The sequence below is a fragment of the Danio aesculapii genome, chromosome 16 (assembly GCF_903798145.1).
Source record: "Danio aesculapii chromosome 16, fDanAes4.1, whole genome shotgun sequence".
In the NCBI taxonomy this organism is placed as follows: Eukaryota; Metazoa; Chordata; class Actinopteri; order Cypriniformes; family Danionidae; genus Danio; species Danio aesculapii.
Genome location: NC_079450.1, coordinates 48,010,688 through 48,038,298, shown reverse-complemented (window position 1 = coordinate 48,038,298; position 27,611 = coordinate 48,010,688). Strand labels below are relative to the sequence as shown.

Here is a 27,611-nt window from a genome sequence, read left to right as displayed (position 1 = left end):
TTTTTTCTTTGTATCCAAGCCGTTACAGTAACAGCAGCCTAATATTTCTGCTTGTAAATACCAGCTAATATAAAATTCTGTTAAGAACCAATTTATCTTCAATTCAGATTGATGTAGGGTTTAATTTACAATTTAATTTAGCACCTTCTGTATAGTTTCCTTACAACCTTAAGGCTACTTTGGAATTCTAAAGATTAATATGTATTTTTGTACATCTTCTTGTTTGCATTCTTGTTTTTTCTTTTTAAAATGAATACATAATATTTCATCCCCACTTCTAGTGTCTAATGAAAGTGTAATCGTTTTACTTTCATAATGAAACAGAACAAGATATTTGCAGAGACAACAATGACAAAAGGACAAAAAAAAAAAGTCCAGGTTTAAAGACAACATATTTCACATTTAATTTCGGACATCACCATAGCTATATGTAACTTTTAAAGACAAGTTTCAGCAACAGAACATTTATCAATTTTGCTTCTTCAAAGGTGTTTTTTTTTCTTTTCTTTTTTTACGTCAGTACATAGTTTGGTCCTGTAACTTTTTGAGGTGGTTCTTTTCCTCTAAACGAACGTGGATCAGTAATGTCAAACGCACAACACATGCACATGTCGTTTAGCTGTTTACATTAGGGTAGGACAAAGTCAGAGACTAACATTATGCATACAGCACTTTTTTTTTCTTTTTGTTTTTTTTTTTTTCCTTTTCAACCTGCTCTGTTTTTGACACTCATATCTAATAAGGCTATATTACAGCTATGAACATAAGTCCAACACTGCATTTCTAAGTGTAGAGCACCATATTTACACCAATATTTACACACTTTTATTTTTAAAAACAAACAAAAAAAAAAGACAAAAACAAACAGAAATACTTAAGATAATTTTGGGTCAAGTGAGCCATTTGAAGGATGTACAGGTTTGAAATATAAAAACAAAAAAACAAAACTGATATTTACATATAGCTGCAACTTATAGCTTATCTTATTGCAAATGCCCTTAAAATCTCACAACCGATCATCTTTCACACTCGCCGTCCTGTAGAGCTTTTTGACTTATTTTTATACCAGTTGATGATCACCCAACGGCCAACTCTTGAAAGAAAGACTGGCCATCCGCTCAATAGATAATCCATTTATCAGGTGATTAAAAAAGCTCAGTTTCATTCCATCTAACAAGCCGGTTTAAGGCTCACATCCAAAACAGCATTTTAAAACAGCAGTCCTTTAAAAAAAATAAACTTTTAAAAAAATATATGTACATACTTATAAACAGCCCCTAAGGCCAGTCGATTCTGAGACTGGTATATACAGTAACTCGAAGCTGAATTGTACAAGAACAACAGTGGTGAGAGAATAAACGACAACGATTTCTCAAGCCAAGGAATCACTTCTCTCTATTTAGATTTTATCTGTAATAACGACGTTAAGAAAGAGGGCTACTGGCTTAACGATTCCCATTAAAATATTCAGAACTACACCAGCTGAATACTATCACTGTCTGTGGGTTTGATTTTACTCTGGCAAAGACAGCATTGTAAAGGCTAATTACCCCTGCTGAGCTTTGAATGGTGTTTAAAGTATCCTAATTGCAGACTCTACTCGCACCATAGTGAATTTTTAATTTTATAATTCGATAAGAACGCATTTATGTGTGGGTGTATACACAGTGCTGTCTGGGATGCAAATTTGGCAAAACATTATTACTTAAGAGCGCATTTCGCTTATGAGCTTGTAAATTTTACCAGCTTGACTATAAATTGCACTTAAATCCAAAACGTTTCTCCAAATATACAAACAAAACAGTGATGTAAATTAAGAACGTGGAACGTGTGAATGTCATTTAAACTTAATATTTTACGAAACAAATACAAGATGTCTGAAATAATCATAAGCTCCTTTTGGAAATCCCCTATTAAACATTTCCCTTGTTATTGCAACTGATTGTCACTAACCTCAAATGTTCATCTATACTAAAGATTATCAACAGAAACAGTCATTAGCACTTTAAAAATGGTGAACAAATACCAAAATGGTCATTTAGTTTAAGACTGATCAGACAGCACTATGATTTAAAACAAGTTTTGTTCTCTACTCTCACTATTGCTTTTACTGTATAACCATCTCATTACAATCATATCGGGGCTTCCATTTACAAAATTATTTGTGGTATTTATAGGCTGAACTTCTTTTAAGTGCTTGTTTTAAAATTCGCCACATTCTGCTCTAACATCTGATTGGTCTTAATTTAAATTCCAGTTTATTAAGGGTCATTTTACACATGCGGCTTGCGCAAATCTTGATTGATTGAGTGGCGTTGGATACATGGAATTCATGTTAAGAGCATTTAATTTCAAGGGCTATAAAAGGAAAATAACCAGAAATACATACCAAAATACACTAAAGTCTAATTGGGCAAAACAATAAAGACACAAAAAAAGTTCAGACTAGCAGCGTGCACTTCATTAAAAACCAATGGGTCCAAGAGAAGAAACTTAATAAATAAGTTGTGAGAATGATTAAGACAACATAGAAGGCAGGTTTAAAGGTCAAGTTGGGATCAAGAGAGGTCATATACAGCTACTGGTGGAGAACTCAAGTCATCATATGCTACAAATGTGGCAATAGGAACAATCCAACTCTGTGAACCAGCCGTGAGCCGTGCCGTCATATGACCTGACAGCAGCTGGCCTGGGCTGAGGCACAGAGTAGCCCATCCCTGGGGCTTCGCTGGATGTTCACCGAGATGGTCTTTTCACACAGAGGTAGCTGGAGAACATTATTTTTCAAGTTCAGGTTGTTTTCTTTGACCAGACCAAGTTCATTTAACATGACTGCTGTTTGGTCTTGATAATGCTCCATTGCACCAACGCCACCATTCAAGGCAGGGTTGATAACTTTGTCTAGACTGTTGTTGGAGCCAATGCACATCTTCCAGGAGGACTTCTCCTGCACTTTAACGCTGGACAGGCTCTGAGGATCAAGGATAAACCGTCCGCCACCACCTCCTCCAGAGCTGCGATGTTGAAACTGAGAACTCAAGCAGAGACTCATGAGTTTTAAACTTTCTACAAGTTCCCCTGCACTTCGAGCTGCACTACGTGTTGAGCCAGATGAAGCGTTGTTGTTGTTGCTGCGGGAGCAGCTGGAAGGGCCTCCCTGTCCTTTTGTACTTCCACCACCTCCACTGCTCCCTCCTGCACTACCACCACTCCCTCCCCCTGGAGGACTGCCCTTGTCTGGTCCTGAGTTACCTTCCCCAGGTGGCTTGCTTTGGCCTCCACTACTGCCACCCCCGTTACCCCCAGAGTTTCCAGGTGGACCCTCACTACTGTCCCTGCGGTTCCAGCTGTAAGTGAACCCTGTGTCTTTGTCTAGTCGTCGACGATGACTTTCTGAATCATCATCACTGGTTTCGGAGCTTGAGCAGCTGGAACCACGGCCCTGACTTTTGCGCCGGGGGTAGCGCTTCTGCGCTGTACCTGGAGATGTCATGTTCATCTTCAACCGGCTGAGCTTAGGTGGAAGACTCTCGTCCATGTCAAAGTCATCATCTGATTCGCCTTCCTCCTCAAAGATCTGATTAAGCACTGGGGCACTTTTTCTAGACGTCAGCCGGTTGGTGATAGACAGTGGTTTGCGTCGCAATACGACCTGTGTGGGCAATGGTGAAGGCTCTTGTTCTTCTTCCTCCTCCTCATCTTCTTCCACCCGAAAGAGGCAGGTTCGTTGCTTGGCTGAAGCAGATGCAAGTGGGGCCATGACCCCAGGCTTAAGGGGGTTTGGGGGCAGAGAAGCAGGTGCAGGAGAGCTGCTGGAAGCTTCGCAGATCTCCTCTCTACGGCTCACTTCCAGAAGTCCTTTATTGCGGTGACCATTCAGCAGGTTTTCTGCACTGCGAGCTGGTGACTGTGGACCCCCAGCATGACAGATAGATGAAGAGGCTAAGCTGTCCTCGATGTCTTGATGCAAGTCATTTTTAGTAGGCCATGACTGCCTGCAAAATAGAAAGACATGTGTATATGTTAAAAAAACTTGCCTTAAATGTACTTCATTAGAGTAAGAAATGTAAGTTTTTAAATAGGAACTGGTGAATATTAAGTCAAAGCCTCTAAAGCAGGGGTCACCAATTTGTTCCTTGAGGACCAGTATCCTGCAGAGTTTAGGTTAAACCCTAATTACACACCTGAACATGCTAATCAAGCTCTTACTAGGTTTAGTTAAAATATCAGGGCATGTGTCTCTGATTAGAGTTTAAGCTGAACTCTGCAGCGACAACAGCCCTCCAGGACAGAGATTGGGGACCCCTGCTCTAAACCATATTTCTTAAACTCAATTCCCGGAGGGCCACAGCTATGCACAGTTTTGCTTGAACCCTAATCAAACACACCTGATCTAACTAATCAGGTGTTCAAGACTAGTAGAAACTATTAGGCAGGTGTGAGTTGAAGCTGGTTAGAGCTAAACTCTTAAGAACTGTGGCCCTCCAGGAATTGAGTTTGAGACCGGTGCTCTAAGTTACCATAGGAACACAACCCAAATGTTAAAGGCAGCCAAACTTGCTTCTCAAGCTAAGCATGTAAGTAAAGAACATAATGTGATTCAAAATATCTCTGAATGATGCTGCAATTTGCTTATTGTCTTCTATTCTTGACCTTCCTGCTGGAGTATAATGTACACAATACAGTATACTTTTATACAAGTCATTTCGGAATGACGTTCCCTAATAAGACGCTACTTGAAGCTTTTGAAAGGAAGCCAATTTGTGAAGCTCTGTTGGTCCTGAATGGTTGTCATAACCACATTAACACTCTATAAACTTCATGTTGGTATGACGACAAGCCAAACAGAGCAAACACAAATGTAGCAAATGACTTGTCTGATTAAACAAAGGTATAATCACACTTCTGCTCAAACAAAATAGTGAAAACAATTACGTTTAGTAAAATACTGTCTAGCAAAGTCTGTTTTTTGCAATTATTTTGTTACGATTTTAAGGAGATAACATAATAAACTTAGACTAAGTCTGGTTTATGAAACTATAGTCATGTTTACAGGCTTGCTGAGAAAGAACTTTAAACATTTCCATATCAGTTCATCATTGAGGAATGAGATAACTTCTAAAATTGCCTTAAAAACCTGTTGCAAAGGATGGTGTCAGCAAATCACAGCATAGCTTCAAGATTTAACCTCGTATAGTAAAACAATGTTCTTCTACTCAGAATTCATAGTCTACTCAACTACATACTCCATTAAGATCAGTAATTACAATTCTGTGTACATTCAACCTTTAAAATCTCTGTTTACGAAGGGAGTACTGATGAACGAGAACCACAACAGTGATTAGGGTTACCTATGGTTATAGCCAAATCACACAATTCAGTAAAGAATCTGGAAGGCTCAGTTTATTATTACATTCTTCCTTTCTTATACCCACAAAAAAGCATATCACCCTCTTATGATCCCAATTGCATCCTGAGGACTCTTTCCTTTTTCCCCTACATCTTCCCCTCCTTCTTTTTCCCGCTACATCCACTCATTTCCTCCACTCCCTGCTACTATCAAAAAGCATCCACAGCCTCACTGCTTTTCTAGGTCAGTCCAAACCAATTTCTTTTAAACACATTTGTCACCCGGTGCGGTGCTCAGAGGATGTGCCGGCTGTCCATACACTTAACAGACAGGGATCCTAACATTCAGCAGATCTGACCTCTCAAAACCTCTTACAATGAATCCTGCCCCTCTCTGAGCACAGAAACCTCATGAGAGACAACAAACCTGCAGTTAACCTGTCTGTGTACACGGCAGACTTGTGTAGACTGATTTGAAATACATTTTTGAGCATTCCACAAAAACACATATTAAAATTGTAAAGAATAACTTATTCAAAGACTAATTAAAGTTGTACCCTATTGGAAAAGACTGTTAATAACAGTTGACTGGGACCAAACAATACAAGCTTGTTATCAGCATCAATATGCAAATTTTAGGATTTTATATTTTGTTTTTGTTATCATGTAACCTTGAAACTGCATTCCTAAAGGAATTTGGCAAAGGATTCAGTCTGACCTTTCTAGAAACATAAATCTAACTTAAACGGCTAAGGGATTCTGCATCAAACGAAATCCAAATCTCCTTTCCTCCTCCAATTTATTTTACATTCCACTACAAAGTTAAAAATATGTCATGTCAAAATAGAATGCAAAACCAATTTTAGAGAATGGGGACATAAATAACAACTAACACAACTTATTTCCACAGTTTTTCATTTTCCCATTGCCCCAAAACTGTGTAACCCAAGAGTACTGAATGGTTAGTTCACCCAAAAATGAAAATTCTATTATTAATTACTCCCATCTAAAGATATTCCAATCCCCCTGAAACCTTTGTTCATCATCTGAAGATAAATTAAGATATTTTAGATGAAATCCTAGAGGTCTCTCCTTAATAAACAGTGACATCAAGACGTTCAAAGTCCAGAAACGGAACCAAAACAGTCAATGTGACTTCAGTGGTTCAAATGCAATCAATCTTCCGTGTCAGACTAGGGTGCACATTCGCAATATGTTGAACCGCAAATGCACAGTAAAAGCACACCATGATCAGATGCAAAAATCAAAGATGAACAAAGCTGTTTTTTTACCATATGTTGGCTCATAACATTCTTGGAACCAGAGGTCTGCACGGGACAAATTTTTAAGCCCTGCTCCAGTGAGGTTTTATTCCGCACTGGACCGCTCATGTCGTATATTCAGTCTTTGTTCACCCGCTGCTCGCTTAGAATAATTTTCTACGGACCTGAGCATTCCAGCTAAATTTACATCTGGTTTCCAAAATCTCAAGAGGCTTGTAGGGATTGTAGGCTAAATGTCAGGTTTGTTTGCCCCTTTGGGGTAAGACATGACATGAGTGCCACCTTAAACCTGAGGTTGTAATGTAATGTAATGTAATGTAATGTGTACTTATATAGCGCATTTACATTGTATGGCCAAACACCCAAAGCGCTTCACAATCATGAGGGGGGTCTCCCCACACCACCACCACCAGTGTGCAGCATACACTTGAATCATGCGATGGCAGCCACAGGACAACGCCGCCAATGCACTCACTGCTGGCCTCACTAACACAACTTACAACAGCTACCTCCTGTGAACAGCCGGACCACTGAAACTTCTACAGCAATTTACAGGGTGGTTAACTGACAAAAATTAGGCTTTTCATGCAGAGCTAGTTTTCCCATGTGGTCTCCCATCCAGGTACTGACCAGGCTCAGCCCTGCTCATCTTCAGTGAGTAACCAGTCTTGGGCTACAGGGGGATATGGCTGTTCTAGTCTCGTGACTTTTAAAGGGTAAAACTTTGAGGTATTATCATTTTGCGCAAAGGGTAATTTTTTCCTTTTGTGTCTAATGCAAGCTGAAGGACAGCGCATCTTCACTTTGCTCTCCCAGGTTGGTAAATGACTGTAATGAAGAGCAGAAATGGAAGTACCTGAATTGAGCCTTGATGTTGCTGGGACTGGAAGAACGAGGTTGCACCTCTTTCTCCTGCTTTTCCCTCAGGATCCGTTCAGCCAACAAGAAGTAAGTAGCAGTGATGTGGTTGTACTTGTTTGTCTCCAGGGCTCTGGGGGTAAAGCAAAGTGAACGGACAAGTGAGGAGGGGATACAGGCAGTGTGTGTGAGAGAGAGACAGCTGTTTAGGTTTTGGTAGCTTGTAAAACTCCAGGATTCTAACTAGAGAGCCATGTTTAAAAGGTCTTGTGCACTGTCCTACATTTTGAATAAATGAAACTAAAATAACTACGAAGAATACCAGAAAACACACTGCAGGTGGGACAATCTGCATCCAACTTTGAGACGGTGAGTCTGGGCATGTTAGAATAGACTACATTGCTTCTTAAGGAATTACAGGCAAGTTTAAAATGAGTTCAAATTACAGCAACAGTCTTTTGGCAAGGCTTGATTCTAAGACTGCATTTACACTGCAGATCTTGATGGTCAATTCCGATTTTGTGACTGTATCAGATTTTTTTTGCTGACCAATTTACATCATCTTTTAAAAGTGACTTGTATCCGATTGACTGCACTTACACAGCACAAGGCAAAGGCGCAATGACCAGGAAAAAAATAAATAAATATTTTTTTTTTAAAAAGAGCGGGCGCTGACTGACAGCTGATGATAAAAGAGTGCTCTTTTCTCCATTACTGTATGTAATGTTCACAGGTTTTTTTTAAAATTCTTTTTGACAAGTTGTGAGGAAAAAGTTTTCGTTTGGCCATCTTCTTTAAATTTAGGCCTTTTTAAACCAGTAGGCATCTTAATGTAATGTCCATGGCGTGACATATACCACAGTTTTATATTGGTTTATATTGGTTACGTGGCGGATGTTACACACTCTCTCACTCTCTCTCTCACTCTCTCTCACTCTCTCTCTCTCTCTCTCTCTCTCTCTCTCTCTCTCTCTCTCTCTCTCTCTCTCGTTAACATGCTTGAATAGGTGTGCTATATAACAATATAAAATATTTTTTGGTCCTCGTGTATGAGATTTAAGGTTTGGGACTCTTGGGTCTGTTCCGAAATGAAAGTGTCACGAGTTGATGTCATTCTCTGCGGTTTTTAATGATGCGCGACTTGCATTGACAGGTGAAAATCCGATCTACCTGCTTATACTGCAGACACGAGGGCACAGATCCGATTCATAACAGATAAATTTCCACATATGAACAAGGCTTGAATCTGATTTGAGTAAATGGGAATCCATGTGATTTTTTCCTGCTTACACATAGATGGGCCATATCTGTGCCACATGGGAGAAAAAAAAAGGTATAAAATCGGAATTGAGTCGCTTGAACCATGCAGTGTAAATGCAGCCTAAGATATGGCTTGTTAGTATTGGGTAGGTTACTTCAAAAAAAGTATTACAAAATTAAAATTGTATTTAAATTACTTTCTAATTGCTGAAAAGTACTTGAATAACTTGACTCAATACTACACAACATTCTTACAAATCTCAAAGCATACACAATACAAATTAAACCCTTTTAATTATTGAACTTAATTATTTAAATTATTGATGTATAAAAAATTGTATCAAACAATGACACCATATTTCATACTTAAGATATATTGACATTAATTTCCCACTTAATTGTCTTGAGCATGTATATTGATCTGATAAACAAAACCTTATTTAATTAAAAAATTATAATGAAAAAAGTTATTCTCCAGTTATATTTGTATAAAATAAATATATATGTATAAATATACAGTTACTCTGCTTCTCCGAAATAATTTATACAAAACTGTTGAAGTTTTAGGCAAGTATATTTTAAATGACCAATGAAACTGCTTAAAAATTAAAAGTAATCCCTTACTTTTTCAGTGGAAAAGTAATTTAATTATAATAACTACTGTTCTGAACCCAATTGAGAGTTTCCTTAGCTGTGTTTTGGATCATTGTCTTGCTGAAATGTCCACCATTGTGCCGCTTTCATCATCTAGTAATGTATATGTGGGGACAGAAGCAGCTAATATTAATCTACACTAAGAAGGGACAAAATTGCTGTAAACTACTGAGATATTTCAGCTGCTGTCTGAGCTTTCCATGCCTTTTTACACCTTCCATCATGCGTTCAATGCTTTTTACGCCCGTCATTTAATTTCATTACATATAACTTCATTTCTAAACTAATTAGTTTTGTTTTCTTTGTATGGCCTGTGCTCCTGGTTTGGTTCATGTCTTTATATACTGTACAAATACACCAAGTATTTAACATGAGCTTGTGTTTCGATTTTTTTTTGTATGTGAAACGAAGACATTTTGAAAAAGTCTGTATTTTAATGCAATCAGTGAGTACACCATTGTGAGGGTCCCTTTAAGGTGAATCGACTGCAGTTTCTCATAGTGGGGTTCCACAGCTGCTGGGGAGCGCGATCAAAGACAAAGCAAAGACTGATGGGTGCTTTATACTGTCACCCAGCATGATTCTTTCTACAAGTCTGTACAGCAGTCTTACGCACTATATTGGCTTCATGTGCCAGTGACATAGGGATGAACTTCTTTTTAAAAATGGTACCCTGCTAAGAATAAAATAATTTTATTTTACAATAGCCCACACGGCCACAACATAATGCTATGAAACATTCAGTTTGAGATTTAAGATTAGTGCTAAACATTTTGGTGATATTTTGAAATAAGTTTAACCTCATCCAAAACCTTTGAACAAACTGCTTTAATTCAGTCAAAATTTAATAAAAACAAAAACACAATCATTAAAAAGTTTAGATTAAATGATTATTATGTATTTTTGCACCATAATCTTAAACTATTTTGTTGGATTAGTTCCAGATGTAACTTTGCTACTGACTAATCTAATGTATATGCACAAATACTGTATATTATTATAACACATCCTATAGGAAGTATTCATTTAAAAGAGAGATCTGTGAGGGGTTTATAGTATTCATTTATGCTGAGAACTGTATATATGCACAAAAAATAGCTTTAATTTAAAAAATGTGTATTTATTTAGGGGTCTAAGTATTTCTGAAATTTAAATGCATCACTAACCCTACAATATTCATTAAAAGTCATTATTAAGCTCTGCTGTACGAGAACTGAAGAATGGCAGACTTTGTCTTTGATCAGTTGAGTTTGTTACCATTCAGACACATCGCCTATCCGTGCTGCTGTGTTAGCCTAGGTTTAAAATCCTCCAGATTACCAGCAGGGTTAACGGTTGAAATAGACAAGGAAAGAGACCTGCTGCACTGCTATCCACTGTGTGTGCACCTCATTTATAGTGTTTATATAAACATGATTATCTTAATAATGATATAAATTGTGGTTATGTGTATACATAATTACGAATAACATATGTAGCAGGACATTAAATTACTGTTTATTTCTCTGCATTTTAACTTTGTAAACTATAAAACAATGGGTCTCCTCACAGTTTGTGTCTCATTTTGTCAGCCAACTGACAACAGTGGCTCGCTCCCCTCTTTCTCCCCTGCTCTGCTGGCCATGCCAACTCCTCCCTCTGGTTATGGTGCTCCACGCCCATCATGATGCATTTTTTTTTTTAATTCGGCGGTAGACTTGAACCGAAAGAAGGGGGAGTCATGGCCCTTTAAGCAATATTTATTTCTCGATTGTCTACAGAACAAACCATTGTTATATAATGACTTATAATTACCCTGACTGCCTAGTCAACCTAATTAACCTAGTTTAAAACCCTTTAAATTGAACTTGAAAGCTGAACACTAGCATCTTGAGAAATATCTAGTAAAATATTATTTACTGTCATCATGGCAAAGACAAAAGAAATCAGTTATTAAAAATAAGTTATTAAAACGGTTATTTTTAGAAATATGTTGAATAAATATTTTTCTGTTAAACAGAAATTGGAGAGAAAAATATACAGGGGGGCTTATAATTCTGATTTCACCTGTAAATCTGAAGACCCTTCAATTTCAATACAGTCCTCAAGTGATATGTAATATGAAAGTAATATGAAAGAATTACAAAAAGCTATTGTATCTGCAAAACATTGGCCCTAGGGCATCAGAAATCTCTGTAGTTTCATACACTGGATCACAAGACTACAACAATTCCTTACTCGACGATGGCTTCTCTATCTGCGATATCTCCCAGGACCATGCGCTGGATGATGCTGTTGTGTTCCTCCTCAGACAGATTCTTATGAGACACAAGAGGAGTGTTGTATTTGGTGGCTGGAGATGGATCCACCCCTTGAAGCCACGGGTGGCTCTCGATCTCCTCCAGCGATGCTCGCCTCTTTGGATCCCTTTGAAGCATTCGGTTGATCAGGCTGTGAAGAGATGAGAATTCACATTAGTGTGAGGTAATATGAATGTAAAGCAAATTCTAGACATACAGTGGGTAACAAAGTATTGATTACGTCACCATGCTTTCTGATAAATATTGTTCTAAAGATACTGCCGACAAATTTAACCAGAATTTGGTAAAACACAAACAATCCAAACATAAATAAGCCTAAACAAGTTTGTTTGTTTTTTCCAGAAATTAATGTTAGGCCTATTTGTAATAACAGTGTACACAAGAAGCACTGAACTGCTGATATGTATTTAATACTTTGTATCAAAGGCTTTTTAGCAATAAGAACTTCAAGATGTCTCTTGTATGGAGAATTTAGTCACATGCTTTGCTCAGGTTTGATTGTTTCCAATTCAAAGTCTTCAAATCTTGACAGTTCTGTGGGTCTTGTCTATCAACTCTGATCTTTAGTTCTTATTTTTTATTGGATTCAGGTCAGGGTATTGGCTGGGGCATTTCATCAGCTTTATTTTCTTTTCTGAGACCAATTGAGAGTTTCCTTAGCTGTGTTTTGGTTCATTGTCTTGCTGAAATGTCAACCACGGTGTCATCTTCATCATCTGGTAATGTATGTGTTGGGACTGAAGCAGCTAATAGTTTTGAGACAAAGATGTCCTGTCTATAATGTGTTCTTAGGAGGAAGGGAATGGCTAGATGGAGATGGCTAAACATAGCATGTAAATCAAGTATTGGAGTCAGCAGGGTAAATTGCATTTTCACAGCCCTGATCTCATCAGCATATTAGTACCCATTCATGATACATTTTAGCATGAAAACAAAGCGTGCAAATGAAGTACTGGAGTCAGAACCCATCCTGCTATTTGACCAGCTTGAAAGTGTCACTTAGCCATTTGTTAGACAATAGACACAGCCGTGCTTTAAACTGAGAGGTTTTAATGTCACACCCTAGCTAGAGTTTTGAATGAAATCAGCTCATTAAAAAAAACCAAAGAATACAACTTTACAGTTCTATATAGATTATTGTTAATTTGAAATTAGATTATATAAATATATATTTCCACAATATCATAAACGAATATGTTCTCAATTCAAATGAGTAGTGGCTTGGACCCGGAAACAGTATTACATAAATCACGACTTAACAAGGGATTTTAGCATATGATTAAGACTCTCGTGGCACATTATAGAAATCTCTTCGCATACATACTTCAGCACCAAAGTTGTTCCCGAACTGTAAAGCCTGGTTTATACTTCTGCGTGAAGTGATAGGCGTGACCCACAGCGCATGCAATGCGCGTAGCTGTGCATTCATACTTCTGCGCGCTGTTTATGTTGCTCTGCAATAACACTTCCGAAATGCTAGTTGGCAGTGAATTGTTTATGTTCCTCTGAGTTGAGTTTCTTCGCTGGTGTTCTGTTTTTTCTGAATGCTTCCTTAATGTACAAGGGGTTCAACAACGTGCAACAACCTAAACCATAAGGTCATCTGGAGCTCCTTCACAGGACTAGACACTTGTAAACACTTGCTCCAACAGTCTCACGTGGCTTTCAGCCCCGCTCACACTCGTCAGCGATACCAAGCCGACCAATCACTGAGTTTGCGCTATGCGTCGTTGCAATGTGTAGTTACATTTTTTGAGAGGTACGTGTCAGCGACGGCCACGGCGAGGGCTATGTGTCCAAACGCACAACAGGTAGCTATGAAAACTGACAGTTGGAAACTCAAAGGCAACTGAAAGTTACTTAACTGTGATAGTTCATTACATTTTAGACTGGAAAACGAAAAGCTCCATCTTAGAAACCTGCAACCTCATTAAAGGCCACAAAAGTAGCCATTTGGCTGATGCACTGATGAGTGCATTGACAGACTGGGATTTGGGGAGCACTCACACTAGGCTATCCGAACAGTGCCTGGGCACGTTTCTTGGTTCGTTTGACAAGTGTGAGTGCTCCGAATCAGGTCCAGGTGCGGTTCCGGCCAAGAGGTGTACCAGAGCTTGGTTCCATTGGGCTTTGGCGCGGTACACTTGACACGACATTACTTTTAAGGGAATGTTTCATATGGATTTATTAATCATTCTAACTTTTCAATGAACGCAAACGGTCACAGTTTATTAAAAATTCAAACCCCTCGCTGCACGTCAGCTGCCACCTTAAGCAAACTCTTAATACCTGCAGAGCAATGACTTTGGGAACATTTATGGGCGTCAAAAGTTGTGGATCTGTTCAGCAAAAGATTTGTGTCACTGCATCCCAACTGCTTCGGAACAGTTCACGGCAACTGTACTTAGTGTGAGTATACCTTTAAGCCTCATTCACACTACAAGCAACTGTTCATTTCAACATAGAGCGAGCAACTTCCGGCAACCTTCGTCTACAGCGACTGCTGGCAACCAGGTGGTCATGTGGAGTGATGCAACAAAGTTGAGAATCCTTCAACTTATTGCAAATGAAGAGCAACTTTCTTGAGCGACAGCCGATAGAAGCACCAGTAGAGTTCATGTGATCCTCTTTAGACTCGCTCAGAGGACGGTTGTATTCTCAGTGCTGTAGACCTCCACAGACCAGCATGTACAGCAGGTCGCCACCCAGAGCGACAGGCAGCTACAAAGTTGCTGCTAGTGTGAATGAGGCATAAGACAGACCAATCACTACCATTCAAGTCACCACAGATAATGCATGTTCTTTGAATTTGTCTGTGGATATTTTTTCCTAAACAAAGCACATACTGTATTGAAACCCTAAAACCGTGATATATCCCAATCCCAAGTCTATTTTTGTACCCCTTCCCCTTGGCCCTTAAAACAGAGTGTGAAGGAGAAGGGCTTCAAGATTTACCCCTAAGAATTGGGACAGCACTACAGTACCTGCACACATCATCATGTCATCGCGATCTCTTGCTTCATATGAGATCAGACGATGGCGACTGCTGTAGTTATTCCAGTTGCATTATTTTTTGGTATTTATCTTCAGGAAATCACTTAAGGCATATATCATGCTATCATAACGATATAATGTGGCAAAAAGATTGTAACTATACTGCGCATTTACACAGTGACCATATTCATCATGTAAACACACCAAAAACAACATTAACATTATAGCAGACACAGTAAAAAGCTAATTCCCAGCCACTAGACTTTTCTCACAGGGTATTCAAGTGTCAGAATGTTGTGGGATTGCTATACAGAAGTTTTTATTAGGGATCATAGATTGCGAAATTCAGCGGCATTTATTTTAGCCCCTTTTTCATTGTTTTCCCCACTTTCTTTTAATCCTGATATGCCTTTAACATTGCAAAACACTGTTTTTCAGCAAGGCTGAAACTGGGCATCTCTCAAATATCATGTTTATTTTCAGAGGGCACCATAAAGTCTTTCCAACAGATTGCAGATGAATATAAAGTTCCAAAATCCAATTTTTATAAATATCTACAATTGCAACATTTTTTTAAAACCAAAGTTGGACAAAGGAGAATTGAGAACCAAAGCAAAGGAGACTGAATATCTTTTACTGAACCCATCTTGTTTAAAAGGATTGATAACAAGGACATATGACTTTTGTTTAACAATTGCACTTCTGCCTGGCTAGGACTTAAGGATGTTTGGGAGAAGGATATATGTCAAACTATTGAAGAGAGCGACTGGGACATTGTATGTGGTAATATATACACGAAATGTCCCTCTCTTGGGATCCATGAGCTTAATTATATTTTTTTAATAGGATATATCTTACACTAATACGTATTAGGAAAATGTTTGCCAATGTCACAGACTTCTGTTTCATTCAAATGTAAAAAAGATAAAGGTGCATTCATTCATTGCTTTTGGGACTTTGACAAAATTTTGCCCTTTTGGAAAAAATACATACGGTTCTGAAAAATACTCTTAAGCTAAATTTTGATATGACCCCAGCTTTGTATTTATTGAATCTTAATGTGAACCACCTGCTTAAAAAAGATGCATTATAGTTATTTTCTTGTCCTGGTAAATTTAGCTAAAAAATGTATTTTGCTACTTTGGACTGCACCACAGGTTCCATCTTTTAAAATGTGGATATCACAAATTGCTACCATTAGAAAAACTTGCCTATGACAAACATAAAAAATCTGACATATTTTGGTGAATTTGGTCTCCCCTTTGGGAATATATAAAATAGCTCTTTTAAATTAACACTGGATCATTGTCATTCATTTACAATTTTTGTTACAACCTACACTTAAAGACTGCTCTAAAATGGTGTGATTGTACTTTATTTTTTACCTATTTATTTGTTTTTTTATATTAATTTCTTTGTTACGTTCCATTTTCAAGACTGTACACTCTGTAACATATTTTGATATTAATATTTTGTGAATATGGACATTCAATAAAAAAACAAAAACAAAAAAAAAGTTTGTTTGTTGTAAAAAAATCATAATTAGGACAAAAAATAAATAAATAATTTGTGGATCTCCTGACTTCCGGGTGCAGCTATACTGCCATTGTGGCTGGTGTAATCTGAGAAATTTTCTTACCCCTTCCCCTTAGCCCCAAGCTTTCAAGCTAAAGAGAATTAGGACACCCCTACTCCTTCATGGGTACGCGCAAAACGAGGGGTAGAGGGAAGGGGAAGGGCTAAGGTGTAGAACTGGGATGGGGCCATAGCGAACCGTGAGTAGTTTGTACCGTTGCACCCCTAGTGTAACCCCTGACAATCAAATTGACTGAATGGTCCATCTTGTATAGTTCTTCAAAGTAAAAGTGAACAGACATTGCAACATGCTTAAGATGTAGCAGCCACAGAGGGCCTTTCTATCTTCAGCTAAGGAGAAGCCAATAACACTTGTATTAGCTGACTGAAAATGACTGGAGTTGCTGCTGTTGTTGTGAGTAGCTGCTGAGAGAAAGTTCGACCGGAGTGCATCAGCATTCAGTACACGTACATGACAAAATTACAGCCCAACCACCATGAAAGAGCCGGGGAGATTCAGTGGGCTTACAGCGGCAGTCTGAAAATCATCAACGCTGAGCTGCAGAGGCAGTCAGCCTGCTCTGCTGATTATCTTTATGCAAGAAATTTGTTAAGGCAGAGAGAGAATAAATAGATACGAGAGAATCTGCTCGTTTGTCTCTCCTTGAATATGCTGCCAGGCTCTTATCAACTGACATTACATCTGAAATTTCTATTCTGGAGCCCCCCCAAAAATGGGATTGGGAACAACAGGACGCTTTTAGAGCAGAAGCGAACTGTATAAAGCCACAATTTCTCCCTGTCACAATATGATAGGAGGGATGAGGCTGCAAACTGTCGTTGATGATGACGTTTCCTCTGTGGCGTCGCAGGAATAAACACAGTCATCGGGTATTCTGGCAAGAGCGGCTGTCATTAGAGAAACATAATGAGAGAGCAATTATCAAAGGCTGTGGGACAAAGTAATGAGGTCCAGATGTAACCATTCAATGTCAACAGGGCTGTGCAATATGACGATATATATTGTATGGATAAAATAAAAAGTCTATCATTTCATATTATGTTCTATCATTTATATTGTGGTGTCACAAAATACATTGATTATGGTAATACTTTTTCATAAACGCAATATTATACACCATTTAGGGTTGTCACGATACTGGAATTCGGGTACCAATCGATACTGAAATTTTAAAAACGTCTATTTCCGGCTACCATTTGAGTGCTGTTGAGCATGTTCTTAATCACTGCTGATTTGCCATAGTGTTAACATGCTCAACAGAAATGACTGTGATTGGCCGTGAAAGTCATCAGTTTACCGGACTCACTGCTGTTTACTGTGCACACACGCGCACACACACACATGCGCACAAACACACATGCACCTGCCAGTACCAGACTACATTGTTGTTTTTGTTTTTTGTGGTTTTTATTGATGTTTCATTTTCTTTGTATTTATATGATCCCAATTTGTGTACCTTTGTGCATATTATAATTTAAAAATTAAATTAAATAAAAAAATAAGTACAACTCATCAGCGCTCAAACTTTCGCAGGAATTGGACGTTTTCAAAATTACAGTATCAATTGGTACCGAATTCCAGTATCATGACAACCCTAATGCCACTATGGGGATGTGGACAAAAATATGGATAAACTAATCGTGAGAAAGTTGCAATCATGAAAGTTTACATTTCTGATTTTTGTTAGGTGCATATTTTTTTCTTTTTATTGGACTCGTTTTAGAAAAGTGTTTTGTAATTTATTAATATTTAATTTTTTATATTTATTTTTAATCAAACATTTTCCTTGAAGTTGTAAATTACGTAAGAAGAATGATCAATTTCTTAGTATATACTTAAAGAAATGTTTCTTAACATGTTGCCAACGTGTGTAAAGTAATAATTGATTGAATTTACATTTACATAATTTTGTAGTGATATTAGCATACTGTAGATTTAGTAACTAACTTTTCCATCTGAATAAACATAAACAAAGAACGCTGATCACACACTTACCAAATCAGTAGAGACAGGACAAATCAACACCAACTGGAACTGCGTCTTTTTTTTTAAAAAAAGAAGACGAGCCGCAAATGCGAATTTCACCATTTCCAGATGTGAAAAGCTCTCGGGTAAAAAAAATGTTCCTTATAAACATATTTCTGTCGCGTGTTCCCAGACCACTGTAATCCACACATGTCCACATGCGATCGGTGCTCTCATCGTGGGAAAAATAGAAAGAAAACCTTTGTTGCAACATTTATAAACGCAACACCAACAACCCATGTCTCCAAACAATTCTTCTTCCACTTCCTTTAGTTACAGTTGGCAACACAACGTGGCGTCTCTCTGCTGTCTGAACACTGTAACAGGTAAAAACATAGCGTCTTTGAAGCTATCATGCATATTAATGAAGTTGCACCTCATTCACAATAGAGCACGCTGATTAGTTCAAACCAAGTATGTTTTATGCAGCAGATGCCCTTCCAGCGACAACCCAGCACCCATCCAACTCTTGCATTCACAACCACACATACACTACGGCCAATTTAGCTTTTTCAATTCACCTATAGTGCATGTCTTTGGATTGTGGGGGAAACCCATGCCAACACAGGGAAAACATGCAATCTCCACACAGAAATGCCAACTGACCCAGCCCGGGCTCGAAGAAGCAACCTTCTTGCTGTAAGGCAACATCGCTACCCACTGCGCCACAGTGCCGCCTGACAGCTGCTTGTGTCAGATATTAATGAACTTTGGCTGATTGTAAAAGCAGTGTGTGAAATTACAACATAACATGTTTTACCTCATGTACCTTTACATTTATCTTTCTGTGAGATAAATCCATAGTCAACATATTTATTAAAACACTGAATCAATGAAAGCAGTTAAATATTCAGTTTACTCAGCAACTGCTATTTTCTCCAGAGGATTTCCTGGGTTTCTTTATGTGTATTTGAACAGGTTTGTGGGTTTCTGCGAGAGCGCCCTCTGGCCTTTGGAGGGAATTTATAACATATCACACCATGTTTCCTTGAGAAAATGTTCAAGCATTTGCGATTTCAATTCAATGAAGTGGAAGTTAAACGAGTCAAGTATGGTTTTACCCATGGTCCTCTGCTTTTAACCCGTTGCCGTTCCGATGTACAAATGGGAAACATCGTGGAAAATAACAGCTTCCCACAAAAAGACTAAACATGTCATATATCTTTTGAAAGCTGAAATTCTTTTATTTTTAAGACACAATAAACATAGCAGACACAATTCATGTTTTTGTAAAACTGCCGTTAACCCCAGAAACAATAACTAAACTGAACAAACTCACATTTTATGCCTCCTGTCTGTCCGCAGACCCATAAAATTTCATCAAACAGCGTGTAATAACATGGCAAATGGTTCTGCCAAACTAATTCAGTGAAATATTTAGTCCACAACCCGTTTATATGTCGATAAACATCCAAGGAATGTGCCGCTATCATTTCAAACTAGTAGCCGGAGCAATCAAACTATCTATAATGTGTACGGTAGAGTTGTATCTTTTTAGATTCAAACATTACTACTATTTCGAAAGAAAATAGCTGCTGACCTTTACCCTTAGGTGTCTAATAGGTGTCTATAGCCGTCAACATCCAAGGAGCGCACAGCATGAGAACTGGTTCCGCCCTCACTTTGACGATCCAATTACAAATGACTTTGAAAAACACTGCCTTATCTGAATAAGCCAATAAGCATCTGAAAAGATTAATATGCAGCTTTAGTGGGAAAATTCAACCTACCGAGCAAAGAAGTCTGCTTGTAAAGTGCCATAGTGACTGGTGCATCTGTATGTAAAGAGCATCACAAGAGAGTTTACATTGGTTGGAGGTGAAAATGGCAAAGAAAAGAAAAAGAACAAAAAGTTCTCGCTTGAAGTTGTTGAAAAATGTACTCGGGTGTCAGTGATGAATCAGAGGAGGATGTTTCTGATGAATAGTGTAATGTTTCATCCATTGACTTAGTTGCATATATATTTGTGAAGCGAGTGAGCGAGAGCGCTTATACACAGTAGAAATCTATTGCTTCCAGCATCCAGGGAGCAATTAGGGGTTAGGTGCCTTGCTCGGAGCAGAGATGTATAGTAACGAAGTAGAACTACTTCACTACTGTACTTAAGTACTAAAAGGCAGTATCTGTACTTTACTGGAGTATTGTTTTTTTCTCCTACTTCCACTTTTACTTAAGTATATATTTTTGATGAGTTTAATACTTTTACTCCGATAGATTTTTTATGAGCTGCATCGTTACTCGTTACTAGAGGTGTCAAAATGGTCCATATCGGTTCAGTAATAGATCATAACGGGTTATTACGTACTGACGTCATTTATCTCCTATGTGCGGTGTCGCAATACTATGGCGAAGGACGGAGGCGCGAGGGCGAGTGAAGGCGGCACAGCACACGAGCCGCTATTTCACTACTACAGAGAAATGTTGTGAGACTCCATCTCTGCCTCTCTGACTTTGGACATTTGACCCGCTGGCATGTTTGTGAGGTAACTTTTCATCTCCTCTTGGCTGTTAAAGCGATACTTGTGGATCCAGACCTGGGCGTGTATGAGGTGCAAGTTTTCTCCACTGTGTCTCATATAGATTACCTGTGATAACCGCGTATTATACATACATAGACTGGAACCGCGGCTGTTCTTCCCGCCATCAGTGAACAACGCTTTCATTTCTAAAGCCGATAGCAGCCCTTTCTGTTGAGAAGGTGAAGACAATAACTAATCAAAGGGGTGTAAGACCTCGCCTGTCAGCGTTTAAAAAGCAGGCGGGAGAATATTTACATTATTTTATTTGCTATAAATGCTCATGCTGTCTTCTGTGCATGAGTTTTGTTTGATACATTCAGAAAGAGTTTTTTCTTTGAGCGGGTCAAATTAAGGGTACAGTTTATATATATTACTGCTGTATTAAAGGACACAATTTTATTACAAGTAACCATTTAACTGTCACACCAAGAAAAAACCAATATAATTTTTTTATTTATTGCATTTCTTAACTCCTAATGTCGCTTGTTAACACAATCAATACATTTTCCCCCAACACATCCCATAATTTCTAAAATATCAGCCTCTACCAAATGGTTGAGATGTTGGTTTATGGTAAAAGTACCAGAATGAATAAATATACTATAAAAATCTGAAGTTTAAGACCAATTTAATTAAAACATAATCAAAATGAAACATTTTTGAATACTAAATCATAGCCATAAGCCATAAAATATTTCAGATTTTCATTTAACACAGTAATATACACGTTTTCTTTTTTTTACAATAAAATCAAAATTAAGTGAATTAGAACGTTCGTTTACAGCGTTTACAACCAGTAATTTGTGCTCCGAAAATGGGTTTCAATAGCGTTTTGAGTGGATTATGGACTGTTTTTGTGACACACAACTTTGAAAAGTTTGTTCTTTTTTAACTTTGTTAAAGCTGTTATAATCTGTCAGATCTGTGGTTCAAGCGTGAGAGAAAAACAGTATTGTAAGTCATGTTTCTTTTCGTTCTGCTTAATGACGTGCCCCCCAAAAATAGATTTAAAATAAACAAAACAATGATGTCTTTTGACTGCTTTCTTTAATAACTACATTACACAATACTTGTACTTTTACTTTCAGTACTTGAGTAGTAAATTTTGAAATAAACTACTAAAGTACAAAAAATGTTGAATACTTTAGTACTTCCACTTAAGTATGGTGCTTAAAGAGCACTTTTACTTCTACTCAAGTCACTTTTTGATAGAGTACTTGTACTTTTACTTAAGTCTGGGTCTCTAGTACTTTATACATCTCTGGCTCGGAGGCACCTCAGTTGGACATCGAAGATGGAGAGAGTCCAGTTCATTCACGCCTCCTATCTTACATTCCTGCCAGGACTGGGAATTAAACCTGCAACCTTTCAATTACAAATCCCTAACCATTAGCCTACAACTGCCACAAATGAATCACCCAGCCCTACTTTTGGGTAAACAGCCTTTTGCGCCACAAGTTATCCAGACAGTAAATCCGACTGAAAAGTAGTGCTCAAAACATTGTTTTCTCCTTGCCAATCTGTAGTTCTGTTTATTGTTGCTAATGCCGCACTTTTGTTAAGTCAAGCTCCATGTTTCTTCCAACAAAAGAATCAAACAATCTACTTCCTCCAAACAGAATCTGTCACCAGGAAAAAGGGCAGTACTTAGATTCATGGCCAACTATTTACTTTCAGCACATCATCGCTTTTAACAAATTTGTCAATGAAAAATTCATGATACACTACAGCTTTCCAATCCTGCCCTCCACAACAGCAAAACGGATTCTGCTGCAGAAAAAAAAGGCTACAGGGCTTTATCAAAAACAACATTATTACAACTCATTACAACTCTGAGGATTTACGCTCCTGCCGCAATCTGGAAATGACAATAACGTCTAGTTGCAAACTAGGTCTGTGGACTCTCTTAGAAGGTCATTGTACTACTTAACTACTAATTTACTTAAATCTACTAAAGACAAGCTTTTATATAAGGCACAAGTTTGAGTAGTCTGCGGTTGATGAGGTGGAAGGCTGCCTTTCAGTTCAATAGTTTGAATTTCACATGCAAATCTAATGTGTGAAATCTGAGGTAGTTGTTTAATGAGAGTGAGAATATTATGCAAGCAGGCAGTGACTAAATTAATCTGCCTGACACGGTCAACTTAAAATACCCAGTCTGAAAATCCCTGAAGATAAAAACCAAATCCAGACAAAAAAAAGAGAGCTTAAAATGGAAATGAGAGACTCTGAAAAGCTGAAAGTTAAAATGATGAATGAATCAAATCAAATGTTTAAAAGAGTGAAAAATAAAATGATAAAAGACTGTCCACATTGGAAGAGTACAATATATCTAATAGAGGTAAAGAGGTTTAAATATCAATTTAGTTAGACATTAATTTAGTGAGACAAGGATTCTGACTTCAACCCAATTTCTTCTGATATCTTGGAAACAGGTGTTGATGAATCTTTACAGAAACCAAATTTTCAGCTGCCAAAACTAATAGTCCAAAATTGGCTTTTTTTTTGGCCAAAAGAGAAAATGTAGGAAGACAGGAGCAAAAACTAAAAAAAAAAACAAAAAAAAAAAAAACTGCTCCACACTGCCCAGAAAGACTCTAAAAAGCTAAAAATCAAATGTTTAAAAGAATGAAATATAACATGATTAACAACTGTCCACGTTTTAAGAGGACAATATATCCAGGTAAAAGATAAGAGGTAAAGAGGTTTAAATATCAAGTTTGTAAGAAATTTTTTTTAGCTAGACAAGTGTTATGACTTCAACCCCGTTTCTTTGCATATCTTAATTAATGAAAGTTGTTGATGGCTCTTTACAGGAAAGAAAAAATGATAAACAACTGTTGCACAAATGAATATATATATATATATATATATATATATATATATATATATATATATACACACACATATATATATATGTATACGTACAGTGTACCAGTGTAGTACAGCTGGTACAGCAAACCAGTGTAGTCAATTATTGCGATATGAAACCTTAATAGAAAAAAAAAAAAAAAAAAAAACGTTTAAAGGGCACATTATTACAAAATGGTACCATTATCATCCTATACGACTTCAAAGTACTGTAAAATCAACATCTAATGACCTGGTATTAGACAGTGTTTCAGTTGTTTTTGTGGATTTGTGTTAATGGATAACACTGTTATCTGTACTTTAACAAAGAAAAATGTCTACATTTTTAGTAAAACAAAACAAAAAACTTGAGTATAAAAAAGTCACTATTTTTGCAGTTTGATTCTTTATAACAGTGACAAAAAAATGACACAACAGCTTGCTTTATGCATGTATTTTTTAATATTAATTTTATTTAAAATTTTAAAAAACAAATTATTCAATCAATCAAACATTGTATCAATCAATCGTGTAATTTTTCAACTTCCACACAACTGAATCCACTGTAGGAAGATAAAGTGCTGGATTGAAGGATTGACTCCAACTCTCTCTCCAACGCCAGACTGCTGTCAGCAAGCACTTCCCCAGAGTCTCCACACACCGCCCGGATCTCCAGCATGGCAGCGAGCCCTGATAAGACTCCTACTCAAACCTAATAATCACTCCATCGCTGCTCAATGCTCCAAAACACTGTAGCAGACCACGGCTACCTTCCAACCTCACATACTATGTTCTCAAGGATGGACATAAGCATTTTACACGCAACAAAAAGTGCATGCATACTCTATCCAGAGGCTAAATATTCAGAGAAGAGAAATTAATGTTTTGACTAGTATAGGATTAGACATATGCCAATATACAATACAGCAATTTATTGTGATAATGGATACTTCAAAATACTGTGAACAACTATATATCATTTAATATTTTAGTTTGGGTTTTAAGAATATTAATATTTTTGTATTGGCAGTGGTTGTTCATCACAGCACAAGTCTTGCTGAAGACTTGATACATGTCAAAAAAGATAACTGATAAATAATTCAGTATTTTGTGATTCAGAAAGTGCCTCGAGACAATCCTGTCTCGGAGGTCTACACACAATTCCTTTGTCTTCATGCTTGGTTTGTGCTTTGACATGCATTATCAACCCTGGGACCTTATATGGACAGGTGTATGCCTTTTCAAATCATGTCCAATCAACTGAATTTACCACAGGTGAACTCCAATTAAGCTGCTGAAACATCTCAAGAATGATCAGTGGAAACAGAATGTACCTGAGCTCAATTTAATAAGCTGTGAATACTTATGTACCTGTGATTTTTCAGGTATTTTATTTTTTTAAAAATTGGCAACAATTTCAAAAAATCTTTTTTTCACTTTGTCATTATGGGGTATTGTGTGTAGAATTGAGAAAATAAATAAATTTAATCCATTTTGGAATAAGCCTGTAACATAAAAAAAAATGTAGAAAAAGTGAAGCGCCATGAATACTTTGCGCATGCACTGTAAATGAACTGTTGTTATCATCTGTGTTCATACATAGATCATCTTAATAATCATTTAACATATCTTTTGTTTACATTGCACGGAAAGCCAAGCACAGCTCTCACCGATACAGCGTGAGATATTTTCTACTCGATGTACTTTCTACATCGCTCCGCTTGCGCGTGCATATTGGCATATATCCTTACATTAGAAATAAAGAACTTGCACGTGGAAAAGGTGCGATACGTGAATGACCCTGTGCTATAGTTAACCCAGTGTGCATGCGTATTAGCCTTGGTGTATAAGTTCAGAACTTTAAACTAGCGCACAGTTGGCATAACTTTGTTTAATTGCAGAAGTTTCGTTCCATGCAACAGAAACGCGGAGTTGAGAAGCCTTTACGATTAAGTATCCAAATGTTTTCGGCTGCTCGCACCACTCGCTTATTGTCAGATGACTCAAGCATGGTTTATACTCTACGTGTCCGCTAGTCCGCTTGAGTGCATGTGGTGAATGTAGTGTCATCACGGTGTTTGATTTCATGATTTCGGCTGGCGGAGTGCATGATTTTTTTTGAGACTCGAGCGAACAGTTCACACGGTGCCACATTTGAGTTGATTATAAATGACTTTGAAAAGATTTTGTCTGAAACAGCTACGACTGTACAGAAATCTTTATGATCCGTGTTCATAGAGATAACCAGATGAGCAATAATTCTTGGCTAGAAATTGCAGAGGGAAAGGAGGAAAGTTTTTGTTAAAAAGTTTAGAAAAACCTGAGGGATAAGTTTGTTAAAGCCAAAAGAGGCCATGCAAAAGTGGAGACCCAGGTACACAATTACAGAAATATGTTTCCACCAGTCATAGGTTTAACACTGATGTATATTTTACAATTTTGAATTTGAAACAATTTAATAGCTACAAAACTATAATGAGGGAATAAATTATTTCTTTGATAACTGGAAAGGAATATTTGAATCGGTTTACAATATACTGATGCCCTGTTTTTCTAGACTTTATTGGTGATAATGTTCAGGAATGTTGGACCATTATTGCCTTTTTAGCATAAAGCCAAGTTTGTACTCGACGCGTCCGCTTGTTCGCTTGAGTGTGCGCGGCGAATGTGACGTCATCACAGAGTTTGCGGATGTTCGATTTGGGTGCGCGTGACATGATTTTGTCTGGCAGTGCGCACAGCATTTTTTGAGACTTGAGCGAACAGTGCGTGCGGCGCCGTGTTTGATTTAAGTTCAATGTGAACCACTCTGAAGAGATTTTGTCTGAAACAGGACGACTGTACACACATCTTTATGATCCGTGATCATAGAGATAACCTGATGATCAATAATTCTTGGCTAGAAATTGCAACAGCTGTGGGAAAGAGGACAGTTTTTGTTAAAAAGTTTGTAAAAACCTGAGGGATGAGTTTGTTAAAGCCAAAGAGGCTGTAGCAAAAGTGCAGACCCAGGTACACAATTACAGAAATTTGTTTTCCAACCAGTCATAGGTTTTACACTGATGTATATGTTACAAGTTTAAATTTAAAACTATTTAACATCAAAACTATTATGAAGTCACAGAATAATTTCTTTGATAACTGGAAAGGGATATTTGACCCTATCAGTTTACAATATACTGATGCCCTGTTTTTCTAGGTTTTATTGGTGAAAATGGACAGGAATGTTGGACCATTATTGCCTTTTTAGCATAGGTATAGGACAGAAACCAGCCAGACAGTAATGTGTGAGCTGTGGAGTGGGCTAAATCTAAAAAAACATCTGTATTTTTAGTAAGTGTACTTTTTTATGTTGCTTTTATTCTTGTCATAATAAAACATAGATTCGTAGAGCAACTCATGTTCTCCTCTCATTGATATTTTAATAAACTTTAATAGGTAAAACTGTCCAAGATATGAACAAAAGCATGTGATGCATCAAAGTTTGATTTTAAAAAATCTTGAATGGTTATAAAATGCTTATAATCATTAAAATAATTTATTAAAACAATAAAAATAATTAGTTTAAAAATATTGATTGATAATAATGATATGACGTAGTTCCGGAAAATTTCTGCTTCTCCATTTATCCGTCTGACTTTACGGTCAGTTTCTTTTGACTGCCCCTGTCATTTTAAAGAATATCACAGCGGCGAACGCGGCAAGTATAAAAGCCTCGTCTGTTCTGCGAGTCGTGCGCGCAGTCAGCAGAGGTGCACGATGCGGCACCAGGCGAAAGTATAAATCCAGCTTCACGCTCTGCTCGTGCTGTATTTAACAGATGCACATCACTTCATAACTATAGTGGCCGTTTTTTAACTGAACTAAATTTACTTTTGATGTCTTGATCGCACTATTTGGACGGCCGGAATAAATTGCCAAC

General features: G+C 37.5%; 1 protein-coding gene across 1 annotated transcript in view; it reads right to left on the bottom strand.

The window, feature by feature from the left end:
* Positions 1-379: 379 nt before the first annotated feature.
* snrka (SNF related kinase a) overlaps positions 380-27,611 on the bottom strand; it is an 82,903-nt gene continuing 55,671 nt past the window's right edge. Inside the window, exons 4-6 of the mRNA XM_056475140.1 lie at positions 11,622-11,834; positions 7,489-7,623; positions 380-3,995 (exon numbers count right to left, since the gene is read on the bottom strand). Coding sequence (XP_056331115.1) covers positions 2,666-3,995; positions 7,489-7,623; positions 11,622-11,834 — 1,678 coding nt within the window. The 3' untranslated portion in view covers positions 380-2,665. The remainder of the gene's footprint in view (positions 3,996-7,488; positions 7,624-11,621; positions 11,835-27,611) is intronic.